The sequence below is a fragment of the Syngnathoides biaculeatus genome, chromosome 12 (genome assembly GCF_019802595.1).
Source record: "Syngnathoides biaculeatus isolate LvHL_M chromosome 12, ASM1980259v1, whole genome shotgun sequence".
In the NCBI taxonomy this organism is placed as follows: Eukaryota; Metazoa; Chordata; class Actinopteri; order Syngnathiformes; family Syngnathidae; genus Syngnathoides; species Syngnathoides biaculeatus.
In genome coordinates this window covers 26576935-26596903 of record NC_084651.1, presented here as the reverse complement: position 1 = coordinate 26596903, position 19969 = coordinate 26576935, and the positions used below count along the sequence as shown (strand labels likewise).

Sequence of the window (19969 nt, the reverse complement as noted above, 5' to 3'; positions counted from 1 at the left end):
GGCTATCTTGATAAACCTGAAATTATAGAAGTACACCAGTCATATCAAGATCTTAATTATGCTAATTTAAATGCAAATTCATTATAAAAGAATGAGAAAAACAAGATGCTCCTCAAGAGGAATTTAGAAGAAGTCAGAGCCCCAGAAAACTAACTGCAAAAGGCAAAGAACTCCAAGAAAGCGAATCAAGAAGGCTTTTGAAAGGTTTCACAACTGCCTACAAGAAGTGAAAGTCTTTTGTGAGGGACGCTAAAAGAGCATATGACGGAACCCTCCCCATTGAGATACGACAAGACCAAATGACTAAAATACACAATGCTTCATCAGAAGTGAAAGAAGCATATGAGGCACATCATCAACATAAGAGACCTGATGGAGAGACTCGTCGTCAAGTAGACACATCTAATGCCCTCACCAAACATATCTTGCAAGGGGATCTGATCGGAAAGACAGATAAAGAAGCAAGCTGGGTTGAGACTGATTCGATATTCTTATCTGCACCCTCCCAAAGATCTAATGTGAACTCAAAGGGAAGTAGGTCAGCCGTAAGTTCAAGCTTAAATTCGGGACAGTCAATAAGTAAGGAATACAAAGTACGTCTTCAAACGGACAAAAGTTGATCTGTATTAATTTCAAAATGTATTTCTGTAGAACTAATCATTATATTTGTGCAAGAGCAACATAATGCAATTTAGCACTTTTGACAACAAACATTCCATGACCTTTGTATTATTTATTTGTCTCTATTTTCATCATCGTCTGTCTCCATCCTCATGACATCTGTGAATGCTGTAGATCATTGCAAGTGCATGGCTATTCATGATGGCTCCTCTATGTGCAGCAGTCATAAGAAGACACTTCTCCCTTATTCCAGCGCATGCACTCAATTATGAAGTAAAATCCCCTGCTCTAAAAGTCTACATCTTGGTAGATGGTGTCTTTTGTGAATTTGTTTCATTAACCATTCATGTGCAAAATATATAGTCAATCCATATGACACTGTCCATCCTAGACATCAACCTGTGTATAAGAATAGAAATTGGAAGCCCATAGCTGACCTTATAAGCAGCTTCCCTCATGAATTGCTTTGCAGGCATTTTCCAGATGGCAGGAACCGTGATAACCCATCGGACATCATTATTATCAAACTGTCCACCTGTCTGATCACTCAGTTCCTGCAAGATGAAAAACAAACACCCTGTCAGCTCTTTGTATGTAGGTATGAGTGGTGTTATGATTCATTCATTCATTATATAGATATACAATAATATATAATTATATTTTTATGAATCACTGTGCTTGGCAAGTTCGCCTTCTGAATGTACATATGTTGCTTTAAATTGTAATCAATTGATTGTATCAATAATGCGAAATAACACACTGCATTTAATTATGACGGGCTTTATATGGTCGTGTATATGTGGTCTATTTCCCAGAAGAACCCTTCTCTAACTTCATTTCATTTTTCAGTTAGCACATGGCAGTGAGCAGTGTCTTGGTTACTTTCATCTTTGTTTCTTCTTCGTTTCCTTTTCTATGCCCCATATCTAGTCACTTCTTTCCAAAGTGCCCCTAATGGTTGGATGAAACACCACACTAGGTGTGTGTGTTGTTTTCTCTCTGGTGAATGACAGATGAAGAGGCGGTGAGCAAAGAATGTTTAAGGCTTGTATTTGTGCAACAAAGAGCAGATTTGTTCTTTTATTTCTCTCTCAGTATTACCAACACGACTAAAAGATTTTCCTCATAAAAGCGTCATAGTGTTTTGATTTAGCCATTAGTATGTAACTATTTAGGACAGGGATTCTTAAAGTGGGTCGAGTTGTGCTCATTGATCACGAGGCAGTTTTGTTGTGACGACGTGCCAAAAAAGACGTCAGCCTATCATCTAGCTTGTCGCTTTATTCAGGTGTGGCAGAAATGCTGATTGCACGCACATAAAGGCGCGCTCTAGCATGCTGGTCTCCTATTTAGAGTCTTTCTTTTACTGTCTCCATGGCAGTCGAGGCGATGCAACCACGCCTTCAAGACCACCCCCCCGCGATGATGCCCTCCTGTCGATAGATCACAAGAGGCTGGGTGCTTGAAAAGTAGATCTTGGGTTAAAAAAGTCTTGGCATCACTGGTCTAGTTAATGACTCCTTACACTGAAGACATTTTTCCCAGGACCCCCTCATAATTCTACCACCTATTAAACATTTCTTCCAATGTGAAACAGCTGTGAGCGGTGATAGGTGTCACTTGCCAGGGCAGTGGCCATGCCCCTCTTGGCCCTAGTCCAGCCTGGCTCATGACATATGTAATGTATAACTCACAGCCCACTGATTGCTTTACCTAAAATGGGAATGTTTTGTTCATAAATGAACGGAATGGATTTCCCTAGATCCACCCTCAGTTTATATAACAAATAATGTATGCAATGTATGTAATGCTTATCATAAATGCATGCATCAGATACATTACCTTCAGTGCTTGCTCCTTAAAGAAGGCCAGTGCATAGGCGAAAATGTCCAAAGCTTTCACGCGTTTACCATTGGCTGCCTGAAGATCCGTGTTAATGGACAAATTCTGTTTGTGAAGAAGATGACGCTAATATTATAGCTTTACATCAGCGTCAGCTTTACATTACGGCAAAAAATGTGACAATTACTGTCCCAATTTATTTGAATGATGACCTTGGTTATTGAAGAGAGTGATGTGTGCGAAAGAACATTTTATTGGACTTCTTTTTTCTGAAATTAGCATACTTTGTTGACAGCATCCTCGAGAAAGAATTACATTGACTATATGGTATCCAGTGACAACAGGATCATTTCTTCAAAACAAACAAATCCAGGTAGCATGGTGGAGCAGCTGGTAAAGCGTTGGCTTCACGGCTCTGAGGATCTGGGTTCGATCCTGGCCCCAAATGTGTGAAGTTTTACATGCTCTCCTCGTTCCTGCATGCATTTTCTCCGGGCACTTCAGTTTCCTCCCACATGACGGAGGGCTCTATTTTCATGACCAGTGAGAATCCGGTTTGGTGGGAGGTGTAAATCTCTATGGAGGCAAGTTGACCAGATTTGGGGAACTTTGCAGATGCATACAAGATGACATATTTAAAAAAGGGCTAACTTCAATGTCGACTTCAATTGCTGCCGATCAAAACAGCTCCTCTCATCTCCTTTAAACACAGTGCAATGATAAGTTTGGACATATCTTTATCAGGAAAAGGATGCAGTGATGCATGGTGCATTGTCACTGCTCTTAACCATTGTCGCAAGAGTCAAGTTTAGCTGGTACACTTACTAAATGCAGAAAGAGCTTGTAGTAACCACTGGTGGCTTAAATACATCTCTGAATCTCATGTTTCTATGCCAAACCCCAATCATTCGTACCCCCCATAGCTGCATGTTGGCAGCTAAATACATAATGATAAATAATAATAATGAGAGTAAATAATAATGTGTGTCCCTCACTACATTCATCACCCTTCATTTGGTCTTCCTCTAAGACTCTTCTTTGGCAGCTCCATCCTCACCATACTTGTAACACTCACTCACACTCACTATCTTTCCTCTGTCCAAACCAATGAAGACTACTTTTTCTAACCTGATGGAATTCTGTTGTAAAAGCTGGTCAAAAACTCGACTGCCACCTCTCCAGATGCTTTCATACCTACACGGGAATATCATGTCAAAGCTGATACGAATTAGTATCGTGGCATAATACTCGAGCCATCATCGACCCACCAACACCAGATGTGTTGAGAGAAGCATTCGCCTATTAGGATGCACAAATAGGCAGACAGGACAAAGCCCTCTGCAAGATAATGTTATCTTTGAATACCCTCACAAGACAATTATCCCTCCTGTCCTCCCAGAGCCACTTCATCAATTCTTCCATGAGTATTCCTTCCAAGCTCATAGGCACGGAACAACCCCGCCTCCCATACAAAGAGCCTCACACTCCTAGAGCCTCACACTCCTCCTAGGTTCACGTAGCCAATTTGTTACTAAAATGCCACATGGTTTACCATGATTTGCAGAATTCCTCTTTGGTCCTTGCAACATTTAATTCATTCTTGAATGAACTTAAAATAATTTTCAATCACCCCATCAAGGGTAGGCAAGCCACTCGCCACCTCCTACGCCTCCCCCAAGGTTCAGGTTCTGCGGGTTTGGACTACATAGAGTTCAGAATTCTTGGAGGTAAATGTGGTTGGGATGACGCCACTTAAAGAGGGATTTTGTTAAAGGGATTATCCAAACAACTAAAAGACGAGCTTTCAGCAATTGGCGAACCCACCTCTCTTGAGGACTTAATTACAGTAACCATCCAACATCAGTGCCTTGCAGGGGCATGTCATCAAGCGTGTTACCCACCAAAGTGCACGATTCACCTGTTTCAGAAAATCTTCCCTGAAATCATCTGGCCGTTAGTTAGTCATTTGCTCCCCCGAGACTGTTAGTCCTTGGTATCCTCTGGTTTCAGAAACACAACCCTAACATCGATTGAACTCATCTGTCCGTCACTAATTGGAGACCATTCTGTCACTCTCATTGTCTTCTCTTGGTCGTTTCTCCCTCCAGTGAACCTCCGCCACCTGCCACACCTGTCAATCTTTCCCATGTTCCAAAGGAATACCATGACCTCTTGCACAGTGTTCAGTTAAAATATTACCATTTCCCCCCCAACACTCTCCCACCCATATGAGTGAACCATTGACCTCCTGCCCAGTGCCCCTCTCTCTTCCAGTGCCTGGTTAGCTTGTCCTGTGCAGAAAAGGAAGCTAAATTGGATATCTGTGGCTCCCTTACCTCTCGACTCATCCTCTTCACCACTGGGAGGCAGATTATTTTTTTTGGTCGACAAGAAAGATGTCACTCTTCATCCATGTATTGACTTCCATGGACCCAACTACATGGTGAAAAATAAAGACCCCTGCCACTCATTGACCCATCCTTCAAACCCCTCTGCAACTCTCAAATATTCACTAATTTGGATCTACGCAACAGATATCAGCTTATCCGCATTTGAGAGGAGGACGTTTGGAAGACTACCTTCAACACACCCTCGGACACTTGAGTATCTTATCATGCCTTTGAGATTTTCCAAACACTCATCATTTATGTCCTCCGTGACATGCTCTATTGAATCATCTTTGTATATCTTAATGACCTCATCTTCTCTTGCTTCCTTGACAAACATCGCCAGCTCCTCCAAGTCCTTCAGCACCTCCTCGAAAACCACCACTATGTTAGAGCGGAGAAGTGTAAATTCCATCTCTCCTCCATTCAGATTTTAGGATACATCATTGACGATTATAGAAATTATAGTACATTTTTGTCAGTCTTTGTGCATGTAGAACGGTGTGAATTCACTTTCATGTGTCCATAGCCACACACCCCTGGACTCTTTCACTGGTCGTGGGACCACTCACTTATTGCGCCAAATGAGTTATGTATATGCGAATTGCTCGTGTATCTCCCCATTTATGTTCTCATTCTACAGACTTCTATAATTCACTTAGTCTGTCCCATTAAACTTCAGTTGTATAGCCGGATTTGCAACCCTTGTCCTGCATGCTTCTTCTCCTGTTCTATCTTGTCCTGTCCTTCCTTCACAGGGTGTAGCGCTACAGTCTCTTGCAACAACCATATTTAATGTTTCCTTGTTGTAGATATGTAATAATTTATTTTTCTTTTATTTACAATTCGTGTTTTTGCCTTTCTCTTCCCCCCACTAGAAATTCTGTTCTGTTCGACTCATCGACTCTGATTCTCAATAAACATCAATTGTAATACTAAGAAACCAGAGAAAAGGTTTAAAAACTCCACTGTGACACAGTAACAATGTTCTGCCAATAAAAGGGATACAGATTCTCCATCCTGCTTGATCTAACAGCCGAACAGGACACACACACAAAAAGGATCTACCATTGACAAGGCTCATTTACAACCTGACCCGGCTAAGGTCCATGCCGTTGTCGACTGGCCCATTCCCTCCACCCGCAAGGAACTTGAATGATTCCAAGGCTTGGCCAATTTGTACTGTTGTTTCATCTGTGACCACAACAAGGTTGCTGCCCCCCTCACCTGTCTCTCCTTCACCAGTTCCCCATTCCATTGGACCCCTGCTACATCACAAGCATTTAAACGCCTTAAGGAACTATGTACTGTACATCAGTGCCCCCATCTTTAGACACCCTGACCCTTCCCTGCAGTTTGTCATGGAGGTTGATACTGGAGCCATCATGTCCCAGTAAGACACTGTGTTCCCAAAATTGCATTCCTAATTTTTTTTACTCTTGGTGCTTTTACGTTTTCAACCGGAATTACAATGAAAGGAATTGTGTGCTCCAAACCAGCGTCTGGGCACTGGAGGAGTGGCGGTATTGGCTGGAGCCAACCACCGTTCTGTTTGTTATATGGAGCGACCACAAAAACCTCACCTAGGTCCATTATGCCAAACGGCTTAACCCCCGGCAAGCTCCTTGGACCTTTAATTTCAGCCTCGATGCTCCCCTGGTTTCCCGCAATGGCAAGCCTGATGCCCTCTCTGATATTTTTTCACCTCCCCGCAGACCAATAGAACCAGAAGCTATCCTTCCTTGCTTTTGCTTTATTGGGGTTGCTACTTGGAAGATCGAGCAAACAGTTAAGAAAGCTCAGAGAACCCAACCCGATCCCAACACCAGACCATCTGATCATCTCTTCATTCCCGATTCCGCCCGCTCAGAAGTACTTCATTGGGCCTAAAGCTCCAAACTAAACTGTCATCCTGGAATCACACAAACTATTAACTTTATTCAACAACACTTCTGGTGGCCCAGTCTCACCAACGACACCTGTGATTTTGTCCGAGCTTGCTACATTTTTATGAAGTCATACTTTCGTTTTAGTCAGGAAAAAAAAGTTGACTGTGACAAAGAATTTTTGTGAACTAAATAGCACTGCTGAATACAGAGAAAATTATGCTAACTAGCTGGTAATACTGTACATGTGTCTGGAATGGTGGCAAACAGATAAGACTCCAGTGTTTGTCCCAGAATCATTCATCAATTTTCTGAACCTCTTAGAGGAGTTATGGGAGTGCTGGAGCCTATCAACTATCGGGCAGGAGGCGGGCTAATTGCTGGGCACATAGAGACAAACAGCTGTCGCACTCCCAATCTCACCTAAGGCAACTTAGAGTCTCCATTCAATGCATGTTTTGGGGATGTGGGAGGAAACCAGAGTGCCCAGGGAAAAACCCACACAGGCATGGGGAGAACATGAAAACTCCACAGAGTGGGATTTGAACCCTGGTCCCCTGAACAGTGAGGCCAAAGCTCTAACCATGCTCCACCATGCCGGTGTCCCAGTATCAATGATGTAAAAATGAAAGCATAATCCTTACCGCTGTGGTATGGAGCTTCATTTTGAATTTCTCCAGGTAGAGCCAGTGCTTGGACTCACTGGTGTCTAGGTCATGATAAAAGTCACGGGCTGCATAGCCAAAGCTGTGGAACTTTCTGTCTGGAGTCAGCAAAATTGTTGTCGGTGTCTTCTGGTTGGAGACTCCAGGATCACCACCCTCCCAACGCCTGGGGAAATTAATTAATCATATACAACACGTGCCATGAATATTTATCCATGTTATGTGTATCAATCCTTTTAGAAAGATTATCCAGTTGAACGACAATTTCTTTGGATAATGCCTCAATCTACTTTAGACACTTTTCCTAAAATAAATGGGAAATTCACATACCTGCAAGAAACAAATGACATGTAATGACATTATGTAATTTAATTAAAACATTTATGTCATTGTAATCATATTATTGGAAGATGTGTAGTTAAATGTCAGTTGCTTTTGGAAATTTCCATAGTTACAATTTTTAGTTCCGTTTAAAAAATAGCATTAAAAGCAAACAACTCCTTTTCAAAATCACTTCCTCCTTCTGTCATAGGTGTTGTAATTTACTCTGCCTCACAGACTTCTCCTGAGAGCGGCCTCCCCACTTGTTCCTCCTTTGTTAATTGCTCCTTGCATACAAATCATGTGTCATGTCATTCTTTTTTAGTTCACCATACCTTAATGTCACATCGCCGCATTATTCATTACATGTATTTGAGACAAATCTGAGACAATGTTCCTCAGTCTGAAAAGAATGGAATGCCCTCTCCAGGTCGAGGATGAGATCCTGCCCCATATGGAGGAGTTTGAACATTTTGGGGTTTTGTTCACGAGGGAGAGAAGAATGGACCAGGAGATCAACAAACAGCTCAGTACAGCTTCTGCAATGATGTGGGCTTTGTATCTGTCAGTTTTGGTAAAGAAGGAGCTCAGTAAAAAGGCAAAGCTCTCAGTTTACCGGTTGATCTTTGGTCCTACACTCACCCATGGTCACGAGCTTTGGCTCATGACCAAATGAACAAGATCCCGGATACAAACGGCCAAAGTGGGTTTCCTTTGCAGGGTGTCCAAGACTGGCTCAGAGTCGAGCCGGTGCTCCTCCGCATTGAGAGGAGCCAGATGAGGTGACTGGGGCATCCGATTCATATGCTTCCTGTCCCCTTCCTGGTGAGGTGTTCTAGGCATGTCCTGCTGGAAAGAGACGACCCAGCACACGCTGGAGAAGCTACTTCTATCGGCTGGCCTGGGACCGCCTTGGGATCTCTCTGGAGAAGCTGAATGAAGTGGCTATTGAAATGCAGTTCTGGCCATCCCTGGTAAAGCTCCTGCCTCCGCAACCTGACCCGGAGAAGTTGTAGTGATTGATTGATGGATGGATGGATGGATGGATGGATGGATGGATGGATGGATGGATGGACGGACGGACGGACGGACGGACGGACTTTCTGACAAATCTCAATTAGGTTCCGGACTCATAATACTATAGAATCTGCTCTTATCAAAGTCCTAAATGATATAAGGTTGAATACTGACTCAGGAAAGATGTCAATTTTGAGCTTGTTGTATCTCAGTCCAGATTTTGATATGATAGATCGCAAGATACTGATGAACAGGTTAGAGACAGCGGTAGGACTAAATCTAACAGTCATTAAATGGTTCGGGTCCTTCCTGGAGGAAAGGAGTTATTTGAGAAGTGCCTCGTCGAATGGCAATGACCTATGGCGTCCCTCCAGGGTCAGTTCTTGGACGCATCCCATTCAATCTGTACATGGTACTCTTGGGTCAAAATCTACAGAACTTTAATTTTGACGATCACAGCTCTGCAGATGACAGTTACAGTATATCTAGCAGTGTCTCCAGATGACTACAGTTGAAGTGAGCTGTTGAGTTAATCACAACAAAATTGAGATAATAATTTTGGGCAATTTAAAAAAAAGAGGGTTGAATAAAAACTTCTTCTTTTTTTCCTCCTGCTTTTTAGACCATTACACTTTTAAATATGTGATGTGCTGTACACTGCTTCAATTATGCTTTTATTTTTTTTTTCTGTTTTAAATTTGCATGAGTTGTTCTTTTCTTTGGTGGCCCAGTGGCACAGCTGTAGAGCGATGACCTACCAGTTCTGCGGACTGCGGTTCAAATCCCGGCCTCACCTGTGTCGAGTTTGCATGTTCTCCTCATGCCTTTGTGGGTTTTTTTTCCAGGTACACTGGTTTCCTCACACATCCAAAAAACATGCATTCATTGGACACTCTAAATTGACCCTTGGTCTGATTGTGAGTGCGACTGTTGTCTGTCTCCATGTGCCCTGTGATTGGCTCGCAACCAGTTCAGGGTTTCCTCCAGCCTGATGACAGCTCTGATAGGCTACAGCACTCGCGCGACCCTTGTGAGCAGGCATGAGGATTTCGGCAAATATGGTAACCGATCTTTCGGTTCCGTCGATTTTTTTGTCCTGGGAAACGGTGGGAAACGATTTTTCGGTTCCCGTTGATAATGCTCATGGGAACCGGTTTTTACATGTACTTCAAAATAAAGCCTGAGCAGGCATGAGCATTTTGTCTTTTACGCTTGGCAACCGACATGTTTGACTAGCGTTTGAATGACCCGGATATGAATAACTCGACCTTGCGCATGCGTAGCGCAGAAGCGGAAACCGGTGCTGTTTGTAAACCACACTGACAAAGCTGGGCATTTTAATCATTAAAAATAAAGGGGTTCATGTAGGTTTGTTTTATACAGACTGTTGTATTTTGTTGAGACACATGGGCGAATTTTATTAAAAGTAAGCCCAGAGATCTGGGAAACAGACTTTCGGTTCCGTGTTTTCTCAGGCTGGGTAACGACACGGTAACGGAACGATCATTTCCGTGAAATGCTCATGCCTGCTAGTGAGGATAGGCACCTCATAAAATGAATATATGGATGTTTTTTTTTAAATGCTTTTATCATGTAAACCACATTGAGTTACCTTACGCATGAAATACACAATTTAATTTCCTTTCCTTTGCATGACTCATGCTACAGATTTTTTTTAAAAGGGAAATATCGTGTGAGGAGGGAATTATGAAGAATTTTATATGCAGATTTAAGAGAGACCTAATATTTAACAAAACAATGTGATTAGAATGCTGAAATCACAGCATTATTCATTTAATATAGCAGTTCACCACTGAAATTTGCTCCTTAGAACCAGAAGCATTTGCTGAGAATGATACCAAGAATGTGAGGAACCCAAGAGTTGCAATTTAAACAGCTTTCAGATACTGGATAAGCCTGTGAAGCCAGACACTGAGGCCCACAGCTTTAACTTGGAGGGTTGTTGGTTGAGGTGGTCGCTGGTCAAGAGACTCGCACAACTACTGTCTAATTCAACTTCTATCTATCGAAAGAAATACTGTTCCAAAAAATGTTAGATAAATATACAATCAAATAGGCCTTAGTTGGCCTATAGTTGTCTGGTGACCAGCGTCAGAAAGTACACCTACTCTCACTCAAAGTCAGCTGGTAAAGGCTTGAGCTCACCCACCATCCTGTGAGAAAAAACGGTAAAGAAAGTGGATAGATGAAAGGATGTAAGTTAAATTATTCATTCATCACTACATTGCAATTCTTCCCCCTGCAAAATGACTCAAACTGCAAGCAATGGAATCAATCTCGAATCGAATTGCAACGTAAAGAATTGAAATTGAATCCTGAGCTTCTTAACAATGCCCGGCCTTAAATGGATGTGCTAAATACTGTTACCTTGCGATATGAGTTTAACCCTAGAGAACCCATGGGGTCACATATTTAAAAAAGAATTGGATGTCTTGGGTTTTCTAGGGTTAATTTGTCCCATGACTGAGCTATTATCTAAAGTTGCTCTGATGTAATATCGGATTTCCCCATTGAAATTCATATAAATGCCATTAATCTGTTCCAGCCCCCGAAATGCCACCCCATGTTTTATTTTTCACATATTTAAATAAGAATAGTGTATTTTTAAATAAAAAATATTATAAATAAAAACAATGTATTGCAGTGTACAAAAACAGGCAGCACAGTGGATCAGCCTCCACCTCCAAATCCGAGACCATGGTCGTCAGTCCGAAAAGGGTGGCGTGCCCTCTCTGGGTTGGGGATGAGACCCTGCCCCAAGAAGAGAAGTTCAAGGATCTTGGGTTCTTGTTCACGAGTGAGGGAAAAATGGAGCGGGATATCGACAGGCGGATCGGTGCAGCGTCTAAGTGATGTGGTCTTTGTATCGGTCAGTTAGGATAAAGAGGGAGCTAAGTCGGAAGGCGAAGCTCTCAATTTACCAGTCGATCTACATTCCCACCCTCACCTATGGTTACAAGATGTGGGTAGGTCATGACCAAAAGAACAAGATCCCAGATAGAAGTGGCTGAAATGAGTTTTGTCCGCAGGGTGTCCGGGTTCGCTTTAGAGATGGGGTGAGAAGCTCGGTCAAGAGGGGTTCAGTGTCGACCCGCTGCTCCTCCGCATTGAGGGGAGCCAGATGAGGTGGCTGGGGCATCTGATTCGGGTGCCTCGTGGACAGCTCCCTGGTGAGGTGTTCCGGGCATGTCCCACTGGAAAATGACAAGCCAGGACACGGTGGAGAGACTATATCTCTCAGCTGGCCTGGGAACGCCTGGGGATCCCACCGGAAGAGCTGGAGGAAGTGGCTCGGGATCAGGATGTCTTGGTATCCCTGCTGAGGCTACCGCGACCTGACCCGGAGAAGCGGTAGAAAATGGATGGATGGATCTTCATCAGAACTTTCAGTCCACACCTCTATTGCTCCTTTAATTCCAGAGGTGACTCCTTTTCCTCATTGGTGTTTTCCGAGGGCCTTCCTACATGGTTGACGTACTACGGTCATAACTATTTACAATTGTCACTCGCTCGTAAACCCCGTTTGTGTTTTTCTATCTTCTATCTTCTATCTCTATCCATCAACATCATCCTCTTCTTCTCACAGCTTTCCTTAGCAGTTGCTTTCTTGGGCCACATGGTTCAAAATTCACTTGTACCTAATGCAAAATAACAAAGTGCGAGCACAGCTGCACAGAGTTGTTACTGAGCCCAGGTGCACAAAGTAAAGACCAGGTGGAGCTCAAAGAGCTGAGCAGAACCTGTGCGTTTCAGCATCTTAACGATCGCAGTGACGTCTACCAACAGTCATTCGTACGTCAAATCCTGGCACGCAAGACTAAGCAAAAAATTGTCCTGGAAGCAGGTCGTGTCTCGAAAAACCCGTATGCCAAGTTACTCGTATGTGAAGGTACCACTGAAATTATAAAGCTCCAAGCCCTCTTTAAAAAATAAGCTTTACCTTTGAAGACTTGGAAGAAACATACTAAAAATTGTCTTATGTCATGCTCACCTGGTTGTTAAACTATCGTGTCCATAAAAATGCCAAAACGTACCTCATAGTGTGAATGCACTCAGGCTCCTTCGTGAATGCATAAGCATAGCCACTTGATGTGGTGCCAAAGTCAATGGCCACCACCACCACAAAGGGCATTGCTGATGGGACCTGGTCTGTGTCATTCTGCTGCACAAAAAAAAAAAAACATTCACATTTAGGGGCGTTAACGTATAAGACGAAACACAATGGTTCTACGCTGTAGTAATCTTATACACGTTCAAATCTATGAACATTTGAAAGTGAGGGTAGAAATACAATAGTCACATGTAATGAAAGGGCAAAACGTGAAAATACAGACAGAATGAAACTTCAAAATTTGAATGATGTGCCTGCCAACACATACTTTTAATCAATAATCTATTCATCTGCCCTTGGGTCCAGTTCCTCTCAGCTCATGACAGAATACTTTGGCTATTATGGACCCAGCAACCTCAGAGGTAATTACGACCATACACACCCTCGACAGTGTCCCTGTAAATAAACAGGAACGGGCACTGCAGGAACTCATAGAATCACGACACTCCCTCAGGCAACAGGTATCCATTTTTTCTTCCTGTTCTCAACCTGACCCACCTCCGCTACATACTCCTCCTGAGCCTGCTGCCCAGCCCTACTCCAGGTACCTCGGTTTTTATAGCCAGTTTCTACTAAAATGCTCATTCGTATTCGACCTACAATTGTACAGTTATCCCAACGATCATTTGAAAGTAGGATATGTCACTAACCGCCTCCGCAGGAAAACAGCAAAATGGTCCACTGCATAACTCCTCTCCAGATCTCCATTCATTCGATTCTTTTTTCTGCTGAAACCCGCAAGGTATTCAATCATTCCATCCAGGGCAAAGAAGGTATTCATCATCTCCTCTCGCTCTCTCAAGGCACTAAGTCCATGGCTGAATACAGGGTTCATACTCAGTCTGACCAAAAAAAATTAAGGGCTTTTTAGGGGCATTCTTAGGGGCTGACACGAAAAATTTAGGGCTGACATGGAAAAAATTTAGGGCCGACACGAAAAATTTAGGGCCATCGTGGGAAATCAAGAGTAAGGAAAAAAGACACCCAATGGTGCCATCAACCGTTCTTGGTTCATCAAATGAAGAGTTTGTTTTCAAAACGAGACATAGGCATTTTTTTCAGATTTACGAAACTCGCGCCAAAATTATCCAGCTCCGAATGGATAATTTTGCTGCGAGTTTCGTAAATCTGAAAAAAATGCCTATGTCTCGTTTTGAAAACAAACTCTTCAAATGTTCCAGTACCTCAGTACCTGTGACAGTGATCACCTGTCGCCCCTTGTGGTAGTTCTCATTGATATGACCATTGTCAACGTCTTCACATAACAGTATACAGATAAACAGATTCTAACTACAATTGCAACTATATACACAAATGTCTTCTACTGATGTGTTTCAGCACCCCTACTCTAGCTCCTTGAGCCTACCCAGTGCCTCCTCTATTTGTTGCTGCAGAGGTGCCAAAGTGTCTCTCTTGTCCTTTGCTCTGCCTCTGAGTGCATTGGCCTCGGTGATAAACCTCAGATTCCTCTTTTCTTCTGCCTCCTCACACAGCCTGTCAGCCTTCTCAATAAACTTAGATATGTCAGTCTCTATTCTGGCTTTTTTGGCTTTGAGGCAGTCGACCTGAAAAGTGGACAGCGATGCCAAATGTAGCTAGGTACGAAATCTTCCTTTCCCCACAGTGGTAGTTTTTAGCAATGTCACTGTCTGGGAACATGACTGCAAACACTTTCGAATTATTTTCACATGATTTGTAACTGTAATGGCTGCAGATCACTTTTAAAGTCCACACGATCTCTGCCTTTAACGAGTCCGTCTTCGTGTATTGAACTACATTCATAAAGCCTGACTTCTGGCTGGACAACTGTTGGTGCGCATTAGGGATCGCAACGGGGTACAAATAACCGGTTTTCGTTTTTTTAAAACCGAAACCGTAATCGGACTTTCGAAATCGATTAAAATTTCCAATCATTTCTTCCGGTTCCGGTACTCCACATTGCGCTATTTTTTTCAACATCATTTCCACTTTTTTTCAAGTTTTGCTGTTAAAATAAAGTTGGACTCAAAAGAACATTCAACACATTTAGACCCCAAAGAGCGTCAGTGTCGTGTCACTCAGCGGCTGTGCATTGATTCTGGTCAACCTGATCATTTTATTTCCTTGTGCCTTTTCCAACCAAAAGACCAGGCTCACCACGTCATCACGAGCTCGCCCTCCCATATGACCATTCCCACTTGCGTTATAGTTTTCGCTCAAAACCACCCCATTACTGCCCTCACTGAATTTGGTGTCGATGATAGTATCATTGATGAAGAATTAATAAACTCAAAATTCCCCTCCAACCACTCCCATTACTGAACAGTGTCATAGCCCTGGATGGCAGACTCCTGTCTTCTGTCACTGAACAAATGCTCCTCATTTCCACCAATCACATAAAAAGCATTTCCCTCTTTGTTTTTCCTTCTCCTGAGCACTCTCAGTCCTTGGCATTCCTTGGCTGCAGATTCATAACATCAATATTGACCAGACCCGTTTATCTGCCATCGGATGGAGTTCACATTGCTATTATCACTGTCTGCTATCCGCCGTGACAGCCTCTGGAGAAGCACTACCTTCTGTCGCCCCAGTTGACTTTTCAAAAATTCCGCCTGAATATCATGACCTCTCAACAGTATTCACCAAAGACTTTTTAACCCCCTACTGACTTTATGACTGTGTCACTAAGCTCTTGCCAGGATCTCCCCTTTTAACCAGCCAATGTCTACAACTGGATTCCTCTTCGGGGATTAAAAAGATACTACTCTCCAGGTGTGCATTGACTACCGAGGTTTAAATGACATCACTGTGAAAAAAAAATCTCCGCTTCCCCTCATCAACCCCACATTTGAGCCCCTCTATGATGCCCAAAGTTCCATCAAATTGGATCTCTGTGACCCCTAAAACTATACGTATGGAAAATCTACGTCATGACCCCTTTCTGACATTTTGAGTACCTAGTCATGCTGTTTGGGTTACATTGAAGAAAATAAGTATTTGAACACCCAGCTATATTGCAAGTTCTCCCACTTAGAAATCATGGAGGGGTCAGAAATTTTCATCATATGTGCATGTCCACTGGGAGATAGATAATCTAAAAAGAAAAATCCAGAAATCACAATATATGATTTTTTTTAGCGATTAAGTAAGTATTTCAACACCTGTCTATCAGCTACAATTCTGACCCTCAAAGACCTGTTAGTCCGCCTTTAAATGTCCATCTCCACTCCATGTATTATCCTGAATCAGATGCACCTGTATGAGGTCGTTAGCTGCATAAAGACACCTGTCCACCTTATACAATCAGTAAGACTCAAACTTGTAACATGGCCAAGACCAAAGAGCTGTCCAAAGACACCAGGTGGTGAAAAAAGGTCCACTTTTGGAGGAATCATTAGACAATGGAAGAAAATAAAAATGACGGTCAATCTCAATCGGAGTGGAGCCTCATGCGAGATATTACCTCGTGGGGTCTCAGTGATCCTTAGAAAGTTAAGGAATCAGCCCAGGACTACATGAAAGGACTTGGTCAATGACCTGAAACGAGATGGGACCACCGTTTCCAAAGTGACTGTTGGTAATACACTAAGACGTCATGGTTTGAAATCATGCATGGCATGGAAGGTTCCCTTCCTTAAACCAGCACATGTCAAGGCCCATCTTAAGTTTGCCAATGACCATTTGGATGATACAGAGCAGTCATGGGAGAACGTTTTGAGGTCAGATGAGACCAAAATGTAACTTTTTGGTCATAATTCCACTAACCATGTTTGGAGGAACACAAATGATTAATTCCATCCCAAGAACACCATCCCTAGTGTGAACCATGGTGTTGGTGGCATCATGCTTTGTGGGTGTTTTCCTGCAGATGGGACAGGACGATTGCACTGTATTAAGGAGAGGATGACCGCGGTCATGAATTGTGAGATTTTGGGGAACAACCTCTTTCCCTCAGTCAGAGCATTGAAGATGGGTCATGGCTGGGTCTTTCAACATCACAATGATCCGAAGCACACAGCCAGGAAAACCAAGGAATGGGTCCGTAAAAAGCATATCAAGGTTCTGGCATGGCTCCAGACCTAAACCCAATAGAAAATCTTTAGAGGGAGTTGAAACGCCGTGTTTCTCAGCAACAGCCCAGAAACCTGTCAGATCTACAGAACATCTGTGTGGAGGAGTGGGCCAAAATCCCTCCTGCAGTGTGTGCAAACCTGGTGAACAACTACAGGAAACCTTTGACCTCTGTAATTGCAAACAAAGGCAATTGTACCTAATATTAACATTGGTTTTCTCAGGTGTTCAAATACACATTTACAGCTGTGTCACACAAATAAATCGTTAAACAAAATCATACATTGTGATTTCTGGATTTTTCTTTTTAGATTATCTCTCTCACAGTGGACATGCACCAACGATGAAAATTTCATCAGACCTCTCCATGATTTCTAAGAAGGAGAACATGTATTAGAGCAGGGTGTTCAAATACTTATTTTCTTCACTATAACCAACGGGCCTAATGTTTTTCAAACTTTGATTACAGACCTCCTCTGACATTCCCAACCGATTCGTTTTTATGTACCCTGAAGACGGCAAGTCCTCCGGTGCCTTCTCGAGAAACAACTTTCTGTTTAAATGGAAAAAACAGTCTTCAGTACATTTCCTCAGCTACATCGCAAAAGAACAACTACAACCAGATCCCACCAAGGTCCAAGCAATCATCAACTGCCCCATTCTGACGAATCGAAAAGAAATGCAACACTTCCTCGGATTTGTCAACTTCGACCGTTCATTCATCCATAACTACAACTAGGCAGGCCTTCCCCTCACCAGCATCATATCCACCTGTGTTCCCTTTCAGTGGATCCCGGCAGCCTCTCAAACATTTGGAAACTTTGACTTTGGCAACTGTGAACTGCTGGCTATAATCTGGGCACTGGAGGAGTAGAGGCACTGATTAGAGGGGATTTAAGAGCCCTTCATTGTTTGGACCGACCACAAAAATCTTGCTTACCTTTGTTTAGCTAAGTGACTCAACTCCCGACAAGCTTATTGATCTTACTGTCCACTATTTCTCAACTGTTTCACTTTAGTCTCACTTTGCATCTACTTTCCCAGAACAGCAAAGCTAATGCCTTTTTCAGTGAACCCGAGCTTGAACCTCTTCATGTGCCTCCTCTTTCATTGGTGCAGCCACATGGGATATTGAACAGGTGGTCAAGGAGGACCAAAAGAACCAACCGAGCCCCAAACCAAGCCTCCTGACAGCCTGTTCGTACCAGACTCCATAAATTTGGAAATCCAACATTGGGCCCACAATTCATAGTTAACCTGCCATCTCCCGAACAACCCAGTTCATTCAACAGCTTTTCTGGAGGTCAGGTTTCATCAAAGACACCCATCAATTCATCCAAGACTCCGCCACCTGAGACTGAGGAAAATCTTCACATCGACCCCAACTGGTCTGCTGCACCCCCTGCCAATACCCCAGTCGCCTGTCGTCTTACATCACCATGGACATCGTTGCTGGCTTGCCTGCCTCAGAAGATCATAGTTATTCTCACCATCGTTGATCGGTTTTCCAGGTATGTCAACTATGTATCCCTCTCTAAGATCTCCTCTCGCCTGGAAACTGCTAACCTCCTAGTCACACATGTCTTTGGACTTCATGGAAAACTCATCAGCATTGTCTCTAATCTAGGTTCACATTTCTCTTCACAGGTGGGAATTCTGGAAGGTGGAGACCACACCAGTCATCTTCTCTTTAGGGTACCGTCCGCAGACCAATCACCACATGGCGCGAGTTAATCAATCCCTGGAGTCGGCTCTTCACTATCTTGCTGCATGGAACCCATCCTCACGAAGCCCATTCTCCCACGGATTGTATATGCATACAACTCCCCCCACCAGCTCTGCCACTGTCCCCCGTTCATGGCATTCTACGGTTTCCAACCCCACTCTTCAACCTATAGGAGTATGTGCTGTAGTTCCTACTATTCAAGATCATCTCTGAAGAGTTCAGGGAGTGTGGAAGGAAGGCCAGGCTGACTGAGTCCCATAAGATCACTCCGTGTTACATTGGTCATTTTCTCATTACCAAAAACCATCAATCCCACTTCCGTTCAATTGGAACTTCCTCAGTTGTTGCACGTCTTGTTAGTCTCCAGCTAATCCACCCCCCAACACCACCAGATTACTGACAACAATCTGGCCTTCTCTGTGTCGCGCATCATCTACATGTGGCCTCAGAGTACGGGGGTTCTAGTACCTTTTTGACTGGGAGGAGTATGAGCCAAAGGAGCGGTGCTGGATTTCTCTGAAGTTTATCCTAAACCCCACTCTCCTGGATGATTTCTACATGGCTCAGCTGAGGAAGCCTGGCAGGACGCTAGAAGGCGTACGTTGAGTGGTGTAATGTTCTAGTGTCCACCTTGCTCACGGATTGACATCACTCTCTAATCCTCAACTACATGGTGGGTCAGTCCCTCGGGCTTTCTTCCCATGACATTCCCCTTCACACTGAGTTCCGTGAGGTCACTCCGCGTTACATTACCAAAACAAAAACCATCGATTCGACTTCCGCCCAGTTGGAACTTCCTCATCATTGCGTTGAGATGGTCTCCAGCTGATACATCGCCGCCTCGTCCCCCCGTTGACAAACATTGCATTGAAAATGCATTCCACTTTCCACGTCTTGTTAGTCTCCAGATAATCCACCCCCCCCCAACACCAGCACCACCAGATTACTGACAACAATCTGGCCTTCTTGTGTGTCACGCATCCTCAACATGCAGCCTCAGAGTAGGGGGGTTCTAGTACCTTGTTGACTGGGAAGGGTATGGGCCGTAGGAGCGGTTCTGGATTTCTCTGGACTTTATCCTTGACCCCACTCTCCTGGATGACTTTTACGCAGCTCACCTGGGGAAGCCTGGCAAGACGCCAGGAGGCGTCCATTGAGGGTGAATACTGTCATGTTCTAACATACAGTTCCGCGTTTGGCGCCTGGAGGCAGTGTCTGTGTCCTCTCTCTCTCCTCTCCCTCTTTTCTCAGCACCTGTCATCGACGACCTCATTACCTCTAGTGTACATCAAACTGCCTGTTTAATGACATGCTCGCCAAAG

The 19969-nt window shown here is 43.5% G+C and overlaps 1 protein-coding gene and 1 long non-coding RNA gene across 15 annotated transcripts in view; one reads left to right on the top strand and one right to left on the bottom strand.

Moving 5' to 3' along the window:
* Positions 1 to 19969, top strand: part of LOC133510129 (uncharacterized) — a 116824-nt gene that overhangs the window by 42381 nt on the left and 54474 nt on the right. For 4 of the 11 annotated variants that reach the window (XR_009797516.1, XR_009797514.1, XR_009797518.1 and 1 more), the window contains exons 10-16: positions 1094 to 1219; positions 8553 to 8696; positions 9471 to 9584; positions 9710 to 9800; positions 13178 to 13233; positions 13326 to 13415; positions 13533 to 13613. The exons of 2 other annotated variants lie outside the window; for them this stretch is intronic. This is a non-coding gene — a long non-coding RNA (uncharacterized LOC133510129). Of the gene's footprint in view, positions 1 to 1093; positions 1220 to 8552; positions 8697 to 9470; positions 9585 to 9709; positions 9801 to 13177; positions 13234 to 13325; positions 13416 to 13532; positions 13614 to 14209; positions 14225 to 17390; positions 18433 to 18568; positions 19807 to 19969 lie in introns of those variants that run through there. 5 more of the 11 variants (XR_009797524.1, XR_009797522.1, XR_009797515.1 and 2 more) reach the window with 5 other exon arrangements.
* Positions 1 to 19969, bottom strand: part of hspa12a (heat shock protein 12A) — a 90473-nt gene that overhangs the window by 35284 nt on the left and 35220 nt on the right. For 3 of the 4 annotated variants that reach the window (XM_061837840.1, XM_061837843.1, XM_061837842.1), the window contains 4 exons: positions 12795 to 12922; positions 7381 to 7567; positions 2464 to 2568; positions 1059 to 1175 (listed from right to left, as the gene is read on the bottom strand). In XM_061837840.1, coding sequence (XP_061693824.1) covers positions 1059 to 1175; positions 2464 to 2568; positions 7381 to 7567; positions 12795 to 12922 — 537 coding nt within the window. The remainder of the gene's footprint in view (positions 1 to 1058; positions 1176 to 2463; positions 2569 to 7380; positions 7568 to 12794; positions 12923 to 19969) is intronic. The other variant, XM_061837841.1, reaches the window with a different exon arrangement.